This window comes from Lindgomyces ingoldianus, assembly GCF_010093535.1.
Source record: "Lindgomyces ingoldianus strain ATCC 200398 unplaced genomic scaffold BDR25scaffold_14, whole genome shotgun sequence".
Lineage (NCBI taxonomy): Eukaryota > Fungi > Ascomycota > Dothideomycetes > Pleosporales > Lindgomycetaceae > Lindgomyces > Lindgomyces ingoldianus.
The window spans coordinates 659,467-675,262 of record NW_022985175.1 but is presented as its reverse complement, the minus strand read 5'-3'; the positions used below and the strand labels follow the sequence as shown (position 1 = coordinate 675,262).

Below are 15,796 nucleotides of genomic sequence, written 5' to 3'. Positions count from 1 at the left end.
CTAGCGTAGATGGTATGTTTTGGAGATCAGGTCTCGGCAATTTCGGCGCCAAATCTCCACCACTCAACCACCACCTCACTTCACCAAATGGGCGCCGAAGTTAGCGAGGCTGTCAAGTCAGACCTTAAGGATTCAACTTTGAAGGAATTACTATTCGACGAAAAGGTGTCTCCTAATGAAGTTTAAGGGTATCAATAGTATCTAACGTGTAATCAGTTTGTTGAAAGACTACGGGAATCCGTACCAGTGCTTGATGATAACGAGCAGGTATTAGCCTTCCTTTTCGGAAGCTTGGATGACATAATCAGGCGTCTCGCTTAGCGCACAGGCCAGCATCTAATATACGTCTACTAATTGCCTCTCTTACTTCTTTACTTTACTATAAAACTTTAACAAAGGGCTTTATGTTAATAATAAGTAAAAGTAAGTGTATATAACTAGTCTAATGCTAGTAGATAATAAAATATAACTAACATTAAACAGCAAACAGGCTTAACACTCTCTGCCTAAGCCTTAGCAATTTTAATAGTAAGAAAACTAAAAAAGCTAAGTCTGTAACAATTCTTGTTCCATTTCAGGTCGCCTAGAACCCATCCAAAGGGTCCCTGTATCGGCTCCGACCCTGGCTTGACCCTAACTTAACCTAGCCCTAACTTTGCCCTGCCTCCTACTGTTACTCTTATTCTCTTATGTATTTAGTTACACTTTACCTTTATAGCTAGCTTAGTAGTTTTCTAATATTTTTTTGCATAAGGCCTATAAGTGTTAATAGCATTCCTAGGTTTAGAGTCCCTACGCACTTCTATATGCCTCTAAGTAGATTTCTACTACATTTAGACCTATTGTCTTGCCTACGCTGTTACATTATAACGTACCTAACGGGTTGGCCGGCCACACAGGTTGGCCGGCCACTTTTGCCAAGCCCCTACTAAAACCACCCTATTCTCTCGCAAAACAGCCCACTTTAGCCCTGTATAAAGTAATATAATATAAGATATTATTTAAAGTCTACTTCTACTACTTACTTACATGTATGTAAGTTATGCCTAGTCTAATTACACTACTTATATTACCTTTAACTTAGCTTACTTTTTTTAGCGCATACTTACGTCTTTAGCTTCTTTCTATTACTACACACTCTAAACTTCTTTAAAGTAGTTAGATAAGCTTTATCTTTAACTATTAAAGTTTTTTTAACTTAAATCTACTTTTTTTTTATATAATTTATGTTATATAGCAGCTTTATTTGCTGCTTAAAGCTTTATAATTTTATAGCTTACCTTATTATGTTAATGCTTTAGATAACTATTATTTACTTTTTATTACTTTACTATATTACCTTTAGCTGTTTTTATCTTTTTAAAGCTATAATAACTGCTCTAGTTAATATCTAGCTTATTATAAAGCTTAACTTATTAAAGTTATACTTATTTTTATCTTAGATACTATACTTAGCTTTTATGTTAGCTACTAGGTAAAACTAGCTTTAGATAACCTTTAAATTCTTATAAAGTGCTTTTTTATAATTATACTTATAATTAAACTTTATTATAAACTTAGGGCAGTGCTTAACCTACATACTAGGCTAGTTTAAGCTAACCTAGCCTAGATTACGCTCTACAGGTAAGGAATTAGCTATATTAGCTATAGCTATAAGCTTAAAGAAAAATCTATGTGTAATAAGCTTAAGTATGTACTTAACAACTACTTTTTTTTAAGCTTAGTTAAATTCTTTAATTTAGGCTAGCATTCTGCTTATAAAGGCTGTCTAGCGCGTTAATTGCTTAGTGTTATGTAAAAGACATTATAGATAGCTGCAGCGTGTTATAAAAAAAGTTTTAAGTCTTATTTAAGAGCTTAAAAAGTAAGCTATATTTAACATTTTTTAGAAAAATTAATCTAGTGTTGTTGTTAAGGCATTATGTAGATAGGTAGAGTTTAGTAGGGGCTTAGCAAAAGTGGCCGGCCAACCTGTGTGGCCGGCTAACCTGTTAGGTACGTTATTAGAAAACTTACTTTTGCTAGTAATAGCTTTATATAATATTACACTAATTATTTATTTAACTATGTCTAAGCCTAAGACATGTCTAATTTAGTTTAGGTTATAATACTTACATACTATTATATTAAACTATTTAGTTTATAGACTAGATTTTATTAACTTTTAGTTAACTAAAGCTTTTAAGTTTAAAACTTTTTATTTTTATATAATTAAAATTACTTTTAAAAAAGTTATAAAAAATACACTAAAGTAGAAACTTAAAGACTACTAATAACTTATTAAAATTAGAGATAACTACTAATATTTAACTTTTAACCTCTAACTACTAACTACTACCTTATTAATAGCTAAACCTGCGTCTGTAGGACCTAAAGCTAGACCTACCTAATTTAAAGTTAACTTTTAGTAGTATATTTATGCTTAATTATAAGCATAGCTTAAGCAGCTAATTTACTAAAACACTACTAAGTAACTACTAAATTACCTTTAATAATGCCTTAAATTATCTCTGCTACTTTAATAGTAAAAGACCTTTTAGGCACTATTAATAATGCCTAATACTACTTTACTAAACGCACACCTAAAATTAATAACTATATAGATAGTAAAGAATAATAGTAAGCTTTAATTTTTTATAGGCTAGACATCTATACAAATTACTATTAGAATAGGCGCGCACGCATAGTGTTTAGTGTAGAGGAAACTGCTAGCAGTGCAAAGAAATACTTAGAGTAAGAACACTTAGCTAAATTAGACCTAGTTTAGTTTAAAAATAAAAAAAGTAACAGTAATATTATTACTACTAATAAAAACTATTAGTTTATAAAGAGAGAAGTAGTGTAATGATTTTTATTCTATTTTAGGTTGCCTAGAACCTATCTAAAGGGTCTCTATATTAGCTCTAACTCTAGCTTAACCCTAACTTAACCTAGCCCTAACTCTACTCTACTCTCTGCTATTACTTCTATTTTTATATATATTTAGTTGCACTTTACCTCTATAGCTAGCTTAGTAGTTTTCTAATATCCTTTTATACAAGGCCTATAGGTGTTAATAGCATTCCTAGGTTCAGAGTCCCCACGCACTCCCATATGCCTCTAAGTGGATTCCCACCGCATTCGGACCCATTGTCTTGCCTGCGCTGTTACAAAGTCTAGTAAAGTAACTACTAACTTCTAATAATAATTTAGCTATATACTATAGAATTGTTCTAGATGCTAATATTTTTAAGCGCTCTAATCTACGTGTACTAGGTTCACTAGTAAAAAACTTTTAAAACTAGTAACTTTAATAGCTAATTTTAATAAAATAAATATAAATACTAACGTACTTTACAGGCAATTGCTTACACACCTAAGTTGCTTACTTTTACTAAGACCCTACTAAACTACTTTTCCTACACTAATGCATTTCTAACAACACTACTTAGACATACTAAAAGAATATTAGATATAGCTTATGCTCTAAGCTTTTAAATAAAACATAAAACTCTTAAAAAAACATGCTGTAGCTATGTATAAAGTTCTTTAAATAAAGAATAAATAACTATAGCGCTAGATAACTTTTATAAGCTAATTTTACAGCTAACTTATAAAAGCTAAGTAATAAGAAGAAGTAAGTAATTATTAAGACTATACTTAAGCTATATGCGTAAGGATTTCCCTCTTAAATAGCATTTATAGTTAATATAGCTAATTCTTTGCGCGCTAAGTATAATCTAGGCTATATTAGCATAAACTAGCCTAATGTAACGGCGCAGGCAAGACAATGGGTCCGAATGCGGTATGAATCCACTCAGAGGCATATGGGAGTGCGTGGGGACTCAGAGACCTGGGAATACCAATGACACCTATAGGCCTTGTACGTAGGATATCAGAAAACTACCGAGCTAGCTACGGGGCGAGGTGCGACTAAATACATAAGGGAATAGGGGTAACAGCAGGGGGCAGGGCAGAGTCGGGGCCAGGTCGAGTCAGGGTCGAGCCAGGGTCGGAGCCGATACAGAGACCCTTCGGATAGGTTCCGGGCGACCCGAGATGGAACGATTCATGAGAATCGTTACACCTAGTATATTTATAAAGTGTTATTTAAAGCTTAAAGTAAAGTTTTAAGTGTAAGTATAGTTAATACATATTTAGCCTATAATAAAGCCTGTTTTGCTAAAGTTATACTTATTATTATTCTAAATGCTATACTTAGCTTTAATATTTTTTATAAGGCTAAACTTACTTTAAATTACTCTAGAACTTTTATAAAAAGCTCTCTTATAGTTATACTACATGTAAATGTTACTTTAAAGTTTAGATAACACTTTTTAAATGTACTAAGCTAGTTAATGCTAACATAGCCTAGATTATACTTAGCGCGCAAAGAATTAGCTATATTAGCTATAAATACTATTTAAAAGGAAAATCTTTATGTATATAGCTTAAGTATAGTTTTAATAATTACCTACTTTTTTTTATTAGTTAGCTTTTATAAGTTAGCTGTAAAATTAGCTTATAAAAGTTATTTAGTGCTGTAGTTATTTATTATTTTTTTTAAAAGACTTTATATATAGCTATAGCACATTTCTTTAAAAGTTTTATGTTTTATTTAAAAGCTTAAAGTGTAAGCTATATCTAACATTTTTTAGCATATTTAAGTAGTGTTATTAGAAACGCATTAGTGTAGAAAAAGTAGTTTAGTAAGGTTTTAGTAAAAGTAAGCAACTTAGGTGTGTAAGCAACTCGCCTGTAAAGTACGTTATCTATAATAACTAAGTAGTAAATAATAATAACTATTTAAGTAATAGTTACTTATTATAGTTTAGTCTAAGTAATAAAGAACTACAAAATAATAATAATAATATAAATAAAAAAATACTACTAAAAGTAATAGTAATAATAAAGCTAGTAATAGTAAAAGTAGAAATATTAAAGAAAGTAGTAATAGTAATAACAGTAAAGTGTAAAAAAACTACTAGAATTAGCTAAATACTAGCATAAACTAAAAATTAAAGTATGCTTTTACATTTTAAAAGCTACATTAATTAGCTAGAGAAAACTTAATATAGAGATTGTAATAATTCTCATTCCATCTTAGGTCGCCCAGAACCCATCCGAAGGGTCCCTGTATTGGCTCCGACCCTGGCTCAACCCTGACTCAACCTGGCCCCAACTCTGCCCTACCCCCTGCTGTTACCCCTATTCCCTTATGTATTTAGTTGCACCTTACCCTGTAGCTAGCTTAGTAGTTTTCTAATATCCTTTTGTACAAGGCCTATAGGTGTTAATAGCATTCCCAGGTTTAGAGTCCCCACACACTCCCATATGTCTCTAAGTAGACTCCCACCGCATTCGGACCCATTGTCTTGCCTGCGCTGTTACAGAGATAGAATCTAATAAGTTTTCTTTTACCTAAATTTAAATAGTAGTGTTACAGTCTATAGTTGGACCAACGTAACCCCACCGGTGGTGCTTCACAATCTAGCTAGGTTGGGGCAGGGCCTGCTTATAGACTAATTGGAAGGAGCGGAAGCAGCACAGCTGCCTACAGTTATAGAAGAATGCACTATCTAATAAGAAGATAGGCTACAAGTTAAATAAGCTTAGTAAGCTTAGTAAGTTTACTACTATAAACTTACTAAACTTATTTAGCTTATTTTTAGCACCTTTAAACATGTATATAGTTTAGACCTTAAATAACTTTTAAAAAGTGTGTTTAATATTTAGTTTATTTTTTACATAAACTAAGTAGCATTCTAGCTTTCTAAAAAGCTATAATACTATTTATATATCTTATAACATATGTACCTTTAATTCTGTCTAATAAGACTGTTTAACCTAGCTACTATACTTGTAACAGCGCAGGCAAGACAATGGGTCCGAATGCGGTGGGAATCCACTCAGAGGCATATGGGAGTGCGTGGGGACTCTAAACCTGGGAATGCCATTAACACCTATAGGCCTTGTACAAAAGGATATTAGAAAACTACTAAGCTAGCTATAGAAGCAAAATATAACTAAATACATAAAAAAATAGAAGTAACAGTAGAGAGTAGAGTAGAGTTAGAGCTAGGTTAAGTTAGAGTTAAGCTAGAGTTAGAGCTAATATAGAGACTCTTTAGATAGGTTTTAAGCAACCTAAAATAAAATGAAAATTGTTACACTATGTTACAATCCTTGCTTCGCGGAAGCACTCAGGTCTTATGATATTCCTAGGGGAGGTAGGACGGAAAGGAGGGGCTAATCCGGTAGGGTGTACAGTCCTACGTACAGGCTATTAGGCTTAATAGAGAGTTTGTTAAGTGACTAGATTATAGTTTACCCTATGTGCAGCAGTAAGAAGGCTAGGGTTAAACAGTCCTGTTAGACAGAATTAGAGGTATATATAGTGTAAGATATATAAATAGTATTATAGCTCTTTAGAAAGCTAAATACTACTTAGTCTATATAAAAAATAAACTAAATATTAAACACACCTTCTAAAGGTTGTTTAATGTAGGAACTATATACATATGTTAGGGATGCTAAGGGAGCTAGTAGGAGCTAGTAGGAGCCTGCTAAGAGGGACTCCCCTAGGCTCCCTTAGGCTTCTAATAATACGCGGCCTACCTTTTTACTAGACAACGCATTCTTCTGTGATCGCAGGCAGCCGCGCTGCCCCCGCGTCCTCTAGTTGGTCTGTAAGCGAGCCCTGCCCCAACCTGGCTAGATTGTGGAGCACTGCTAGTAGAGTTACGCTAGTCTAACTGTAGACTGTAACACGCTGCCCTCTCTCCCTAGCAGCGTCCTTACTGCTCTGCTTACACAACTGTGTTAGTAAGAGTTTATTTATAAAGTAAGCGCCTACTTACTAAAAGGCATCTTTAATATTTATTTTTTTATACTAAATAGCTTATTAGCCTTACTTATTTTACTGCTCTTATGTTACTCTTTGCTTTAATCCTCTTTACTAGATAAAAATAAAGCCTTATAGTGCTTACTAATTTTTAGAGTTATTATATATGTTAACCTTATTTTTAAATAAGTGCGTTAAGTGTGTAAAAAAGTATAGTAAATACAACACTTTTATTTCTAATACTATATAGAATTGCTTAAAGAAAGAGAGAGAAGCGCTTTTTTAAAAGGCTAAGGCCTTATAAGCTTAGAATTGCGCGCTGCTAGACAAGCAGTAGGCTTAAAATTAAAAGCAACTCTGTCTTTAAAAGAAGATGTTAGGGGTAATAGATAAGAAGCGTTCTAGATAAGATTATATCTAAAAGCTACTAGATCTGCTAAAGGCTTACTATATAAAATACTTAGAGGGGGACCTCTTCTTTTTAGATAAGATAGAAGCTCTTAAGGCTAAAGTAAAAAGCTGTTTTTTTTATAGCTTTTATTTACTAAAACTTATTTCTAAAGGCTGCTACTATTTAGTAATAACATAGCTATTTTTTTTTAATATAAGTGTCTTATTGCCTAGCTAGTTTTTTTTAAATAAGCCTAAAAGTACTTTTATACTAATAGCTGCGCATTTTGCAAGTTCTTAGCTAGCTTTTATGTGTTTTTACTAGTAAGCTATTTTTTTTATTTTACTAAAATTTTTTTTTTATTTTTTTAGTTACTTATAATGCATTTAACTTTATACTTTATTTTTTTATTTTTTTATTCTTATGTAGATAAAGAAATCTCTTTAAGTGCTTTTTTTAATCTAGAGATATAAAACTATAGGTAAATTTTTATGTGTAAAGAAAGCTTAAGCTTGCAGTTATCTTATTAAGTCTATAAGACTTTATAAAGTTTTATTCTTTTTTTTACTAGCTTTCTAGAAGGTCTTAGTATCTTAAGATTTTTAGTATTAAAATACACATAATCTCTAGAGTAGATTTATAGTTCTAATTATTATAACTTATTTACATATTTCTCTATAGTTTCTTTGCTAGATTAGGCTTCTATAGCTAACTTTTTATATATTTGTTATAGGTCTATTAGCTAGTCTACTAATTCCTGCAGATCTATAAGTTAGTTCTCTTATAGCATAAAGTAGAGGTTGTACTTAAAATTAGCTTTAAATAGTGTTTCCTTTATTATAGCTAATTCTATATTATTAATAGCTAACTATGCTATTAAAAGCTATTCTGCCTAATTATTTTATATATAGAAAATATACTTTCTTAGGAATTTTTTTACTTTTATGTTTATCCTCTTAGTCTAGCTATCTGTTTATAGGTAGTAGGCTGTTAATAGTTTATATATTACACTAAAGTGCCTTATTACTGCTTTCTAAAAACTACTAGTAAATAGCTTATTTTTATTAAAGATAATAATTCTAGGGCATTTATATACTAATACTATATTTTATTTTAATTTATAAATAAATTCCTTAGCAGTTATTGTTTTTTTAAAGGGCTAAGTATGCAGATATTTAGTAGTTTTGTTAAGAGCTACTATAATTATATTACACATTCTGTCTGTCCCTAGTTCTTTAGACAAGGGTAATTCTGTAATAAAGTCTATTATAATTATTATTTATAGTAACTTTAGAGCTTTAATTAGTTAAAGGTACCTATAGGCCTTATGCCTCTACAAGTTATTTCTATTACAGGTATTACACTCTCTAAGCACTTTTATGCATAGTTATTTTACCTTTAGTATTTATTAAAAAATAGCAGCTCTTAGCTTCTTCTAGAGGGTGCCTATCCCTAGGTGTCTAAACATTAGAGATTTATAATATTCTTAGATTAGATTTTTCTATCCTTACTTATTTACTATAAGTATGTAAGATTCTTTTATAGAACTAAGTCTATTATAAATCTATTCTTTATTAGTTTTTTTAAAGAGTGTAAACTTTTTAGTTTTTTTCTTTTTTTTTATTAAAGTAGTCTAGTCTTTAGCTAAGGGCGTTAGCTTGCTAGTTCTGTGCTTCTAGAACATGCTTAATAATATAGTTAAACTAGGCAAGCTCTATTACCTATTTTACATGCATTAGTAAGAGTTTCTTTACTGTTAAGAACATAACTAAGTTTACATAGTTAGTTATAATATAAAATAGCTTTACTATTCTGTGTAGCTCTATAGCCTATACTCTTATAGCATTTAATATTGCTTTTAGTTCTTTGTTAAGTATGCTGTAGCCTGCTTTAGGTCCTAAGAACTTAGCAGAATAGTATGCAACTAGGTGTAAGGCCGAGATGGCGCTTACGTGCGACAGGTATATATACTATTCTGCACCTGAAAATCAACGTTGGTTGATTATTCGTACCTTTTAGTTGTATTAGCGGAGTGGTGCGGAGCCCCGTCCTTACATAATAATCAACCAACGTTAATTTTTAGGTGCAGAATAGTATATATACCTGTCGCACGTAAGCGCCATCTCGGCCTTACAGTATATAGCTAGCAAGAAGGTCTAGCTAGACACTAGAAATATCTAAATAAACTAATAATTAAAGAAACTTAATTAGAAGAACTTTAGCCCCTTTACAGTAGCCTATATAGTTTTATTACATGCTTACTAATTAATCCTACCTAACAGCATGAAGATACACCCTGTGTTCCTGTTACAATCCTTGCTTCGGGAAGCACTCGGGTCTGATAATGTTCCTAGGGGGGAAGTAGGACGGGTGGTAGGGGCCAACCGGTAGGGTGTACAGTCCTACGTACAGGCTATTGGGCTAATGGAGGCTTATGTAGAATGACTAGATTGTAGTTTACCCTATGTGCAGCAGTAGGGAGGCTAGGGTTAAACAGTCCTTGTTAGACAAGGTTAGAGGTATATATAGTGCAAGATATATAAATAGTATTACAGCTCTTTAAAAAGCTAAATGCTACTTAGTCTATGTAATAAATAAACTAAATGTTAAACACACCTTCTAAAGGTTGTTTAATAGGGGAACTATATACATGTGCTAGAGACGCTAAGGGGAGTAGAAGGAGTTTATAGGAGTCTGCTAAGGAAAGCTCTTTAAGCTCTCTAAGCTCTTAATAATACATAGCCCTATCTCTTTATTAGACAACGCATTCTTCTGTAATTGCAGGCAGCTGTGCTGCCTCTAGTCCCTCTAATTAGTTTATAAGCAAGCTCTGCCCTAAACTAGCTAGATTATAGAGCACTGCTAGTAGAGTTACGCTAGTCTAACCGTAGACTGTAACACGCTGCCCTCTCTCTCTAGCAGCGTCCTCGCCGCTCTGCTTACACAGCTGTGTTAGTAAGGGTTTGTTTATAAGGTGCTTATCTACTTACTAGAAAGCATCCCTAACATCTATTCTACTTATACTAAATAGCTTATTAGTCTTGTCTATTCTACTGTTTCTGTATTACTTATTATTTTAATCCTTTTTACTAGACAAAGATAAAGCCCTATAGCACTTACTAATTCTTAGAGTTGTCTTATGTGTTAACTTTGTCCTTAGATAACTGCGTTAAATGTGTAAAAAAGCATAGTAAATATAACACCTTTATTTCTAATACTGTGTGGGATTATTTAAAGAAAGAATAGAAAGCGCTTCTTTAAAAAGCAGTTATTATAAAGGCTTATAAGTAAAAACTTAATAACTAAATGTTACATTAAGTTTAGAAGACTTTAGAGGCAAAGGCTAGGGAGCGTTCTAAACAGGATTAAATCTAAAAGTTGCTAGATTTGCTAAACGCTTGTTGTGTAAAGTACTTAGAGGGGGACTTATCCTCCTTAGACAAAATAGAAGCTCTTAAGGCTAAAGTAGAGAGCTGTTCCCCTCTTTAACTGTTATTAGCAGGTACTTATCTCTAAAGGCTGCTGCTATCTAGTAGTAATGTGGCTGTTCCTTTTAATATAGGTGCTTTATTACCTAGCTAGTTTCTTTTAGACAAGCTTAGAGGTACTTTTATACTAACAGCTGCGTGTTTCTTAGATTTTTAGCTAGTTTTTATGTGTTTTTACTAGTAAGCTACTTTTTTTATTTTACTAAAAATTCTTTTTAGTTTTTTTAGTTACTAATAATGCGCTTAACTTTATATTCTATTTCTTTATCTTTTTATTTTTAAGTAGATAAGGGAATTCCTTTAAGTGCTTTTTCTAGCTTAAAAATATAGAACTATAGGTGTATTTTTATATATAAAGGAAGCTTAAGCTTGTAGTTGTCTTGTTAAGTTTATAGAACTTTATAAGGTTTTATTCTCTTTTCTGCTAGCTTTTTAGAGGGTCTAGTTATCTTAAGATTTTTAGTGTTAAGGTATACATAATCTCCTAGGTAGATTTCTAGTCCTAGTTGCTAAGATTTGTTTACGTACTCTTCTATTATTTCTCTACTAGACTAGGCTTCTATAGCTAACTTTTTGTGTATCTAATGTAAGTCTATTAGCTAATTTATTAACTCTTGTAGGTCTGTAGGTTAGTTTCTGTGCAATGTAAAGTATAAATTGTATTTAAAATTAGCTTTATATAGTGTTTCCTTTATTATAGCTAATTCTACATTGTTAATAGCTAACTGCGCTATTAAAAGCTATTCTGCCTAGTTATTTTAAGTGTAGGAGATGTACTTCTTTAGATACTTCTCTACTTCTGCATTTACTTTTTTAGTCTGTCTATCTGTCTGCAGGTGGTAAGCTGTTAATAGCTTGTGTGCTATTCTTAGGTGCTACATTGCTGCTTTTTAGAAGCTGCTAGTAAATAGCTTATCTTAATTAAAGATAATAATCTTAAGGCATTTATACACTAATATTATATTTTGTTTTAATTTATAAATAAATTTTTTAGCTGTTATTGTTTTTTCTAAGAGCTAGGTGTGTAAGTATTTAGTAGTTTTGTCTAGGGCTACTGTAATTATATTATACATCCTGTCTGTCCCTAGTTCTTTAGATAGAGGTAATTCTATAATAAAATCTATTATAATTATTGTCTATAGTAATTTTAGTGCTTTAATTAGTTAGAGGTACTTATATGTCTTATGCCTCTGTAAGTTGTTCTTGTTGCAGGTGTTGCATTCTTTAAGCACCTCTATGCATAATTGCTTTACTTTTAGTATTTATTATAGTATAGCAGTTCTTAATTTTTTCTAGAGAGTGCCTATTCTTAGATGTCTAAACATTAGGAATTTATAATATTTTTTAATTAGGTTCTTCTATCCTTACTTACTAGCTGTAAGCATATAGAACTCTTTTATAGGGCAAGGCCTGTTATAGATCTATTTTTTATTAGTTTTTTTAAAAAGTGTAAACTTCTTAGCTTTTTCTTTTTTTTATTAAAGTAGTCTAGTCTTTAGCTAAGGGTGTTAGCCTGTTAGTTTTATGCTCTTAGAACATGCTTAATAATGCAGTTAAACTAGGTAAGCTCTATTGCCTATTTTATGTGCATTAGTAAGAGCTTCTTTACTATTAAGAATGTAACTAGATTTGCATAGTCTGTTATAATATAAAATAGCTTTGCTATTCTATGTAGTTTAGTAGCTTATACTCTTACAGTGTTTAGTATTGCTTTTAGCTCTTTATTAGGTATACTGTAGCCTACTTTAGGTCTTAAGAACTTAGTAGAATAATACGCAACTAGATGCTATTTTCTGTCTTCTTATTTTTAATAAAACGCGGCCCTACTAGCTCTAAGAGACGCATCTGTGTAGATTTTTATATCTAACTGTAGATTATACATCCTTAGTACTAGTTTAGCTGTTATAGCTTGTTTTAAAGCTATAAATGCTTTATTTATTTCTAGGGTCTAGATAAACTTTGCTATAGCTTGTTCCTTAGTTATAGTGTTTATTAATAGTATAGCAATTTTTAAATAGTCTTTAATTATTTGTCTAACATAGCTTAATAGTTCTAGGAATCCTTTTACTTTTTTAACTGTTGTAGGTTTTAGCTATTTAAGTACTTTTTATACTTTAGCTAGGTTAATCTTTATTTCTTCTTTATTAATTATAAATCCTAAATATTTTGTTTCTATAACATAAAATTTGCATTTAGAGAGCTGTAGATAAAGTCTATACTTTTTAAGCTGTTCTAAAACTTTTTATACTTTCTGTACATAGTCTTCTAGGGTGTCTTTTAAATAGATAAGGACGTTATCTAAGTACACTAGAGTAAAAACGTTAAGGTATAGGTTAAGAGCTGTATTAATAATTTGCTAGAATGTTGCTAAGGCATTTGTTAAGCTAAATAGCATTACTAGTAGTTTATAGAGTCCCTACAGGGTCCTAAATGCTGTAAGCTACTTATCTCCCTTCTATATCCTTATCTTGTTAAATCTATCTTGTACGTTAAACTTTGTAAAGTACTATGTTCTTTTTAGTTAGTTTATAATGTCTTATATAACTAGTAGGGGAAACTAATCTTAGATTATGTTGTTGTTTAGAGTTCTATAGTTCTAATAAACTTAGATTTTTCCTTTTTTCTTTTTTACAAAAACTACTGCTAAGGCTATAGGGCTGTAGCTTTCCTAGATGTAGCCTTGTGCTAACATCCTGTTAACATACTCTTATAAGGCTTTTTTTTGTACTTTTGTTAAGAGGTAAAGCTTATAAGTTTTTAGGTTATAGTCTTTTATTAAGTTAATAGCATAATTTTAAGGCTAATACAGTAGTATTTTTTCTAGGTCTTTTAGTGTTTTAAACATGTCTTTATAATTTTTATACTTAGTTAGAATATAACTTTTATTCTAAGTTTAGATAACACTAATTTATTTTATATCTTTATCTGCTTTAATTTTTTTATAAGAGACTTTTTTAAGCTTTTTTTTTATTATTTTTATTGCCTAAGCTTTTAGCTTTTAGTAAGGGAATTTCTAGAGTTTTTTTTTCTTAGAGTAGTAACTGCTACTTTGTTTTACTTGTTTATAGACTAGGCATCTGTTGTTATAGCATGCTAACTAGGTTATGTGTGTGTGGTTGTTAAGAGTTTCTATAGTTATAGTTCTTTAGTTAATTACAAGGTTATGTGTTCTAAGCTAGTTATAGCCTAGAATTGCATTATATTTGTCTTTTAGTTTAAGTATGTTTATAGATCTCTATTTACTAGTATTAAGAGTTTTAAGATTCTTTTTATAGGTTTCTAAGTTAATCTATCTTCTACTATACTTAATTAATAATGCATTAGTAAGGGTTACTTTAAACAGGTTTTTTTTTATACAAAATTGTCCGTACGCAGCAGCAGCGTCGCGGCCTAGATACGAACGATCGCGCACGAGCAGGATCACGTATCTATGTCACATGATGCTCGTGCGCGAACCTCTGTGCGCGAACATCTAGATATCCCCCTTTTCCTCTGTACAGAGGAAAGACAAAAGCAATAGAACTAGAAACATGTTGCCCTTACTTTACCTACCTTGTATGCTGTGCACACTATACACTACTCTTACTCTTGCTACTTAAGTGCTTATACTATAAGCAGCTAGCTGTTAGAGCCTATTTAACACTAATTAGTAGTTAATTTAATTAACTATAAATTAGTAAAAGTAATAATAAAGTACTTACACTTTATAAAGTACTTTATTTTATTACTTATTTTTTAGGAAGAGTAATAGTAGAGTACTTATACTTTATAAGGTACTTTATTTAGTTACTTATTTTTTAAAATAGTAGATTAATCCTTTACATTATATAGTAAGCTCTGCTACTATATAAAGTAAAAAGAAGATAGTGTAAGACACACACTAAAGCTACTAAAGCTGCACAACTTAGTAGCTAGATAATAGCACATTAATTCTTTATATTATATAGTAAGCTCTGCTACTATATAAAGTAAAGAGAAGATAGTGTAAGGCGCACACTAAAGCTATTAAAGCTGCACAACCTAGCAGCTAGATAACAGCAGTACCTGCGTAATCTACTAAAAAAGTAATTAACTATACTATTATAATAAAATCTTACTAGCAACTAACAACTCTATATAATAATAAAAAAAATAAGGAATAATTCTTATTATATAAATAACTTATAAAGAATATAGGGATATTAGAGGTAACACTATAAAATAAGACTAGCCTAGAGTACTAGAATAATAAGATTAACATGTTAAAAGCTTTAATAAGCCTATAAACTTAATTATATATAAGTTATATAATTACTAATCTACATATAATAACTTAAAAGAGCGCTACTTTTTTAAGTGCGTACATAGAGAATTTTAAAAAATAGACACTATAAGACTTCTTAGCACTTAGCTACGTGTTTAAAAGAGAGCTTATATAAGTGCTAGAAAACAAGAGAATTACACTACAGCTAGGCACTAAAGGTACCTAAGCCTAGAAGCTGTATAATATAGCATAAGAAAAAGTAATTACACTAAAAAGGCTTTATACATAACTTTTATTACTATATAAGGCTCTGCATAAAAGCAGACTAAACATAATGCTGCTATTAACACTAAATGTACTAGCATTACCTGCTTCTACACCTTAGCTAGCACTACACTAATTACTGTATAAACAATACATGCCACCCTACCTAACGCCTGCTCCACACCCTTAATTGTACACACCACCGCCTGCAGTAGTGTATGCACCACTAATACCACCTGCACAATCTATACTACATCACAGCCTGTATAAACTTCCACCCTAAAGAAAAACTACTAAAGAAAAACTCTTAGCAGATAAGATTATATAATTTTAAAAAGCATAAAAAAAAATAATAACTATATAAGTTAACTATATAACATTTTTATAAATAAAATAAAGATCTTTATTAATTTATATTAATAGCTAAATATTTAGAAAACTTAGTACATAGACATCTTTCTAGATATTCTAGAAGGTTAGGCAAATATGTACTATATGCATAATATAGGCTCTAGACATAACTAGAAGCATTTATACAACACTTTAAGTAGTTACTTTAACACTAATGTAAACTATAGCTAGTACTA

At 30.9% G+C, this 15,796-nt stretch overlaps 1 protein-coding gene across 1 annotated transcript; it reads left to right on the top strand.

Annotated features, from left to right (window-relative positions):
• Positions 1 to 9: 9 nt before the first annotated feature.
• BDR25DRAFT_354596 (uncharacterized protein) lies at positions 10 to 321 on the top strand (the record flags this gene model as incomplete). Its single annotated transcript, XM_033695337.1, has 2 exons — positions 10 to 165; positions 217 to 321. The coding sequence occupies 2 exons, from the start codon at positions 10 to 12 to the stop codon at positions 319 to 321; spliced, it is 261 nt and encodes an 86-aa protein (XP_033548187.1).
• Positions 322 to 15,796: the final 15,475 nt, after the last annotated feature.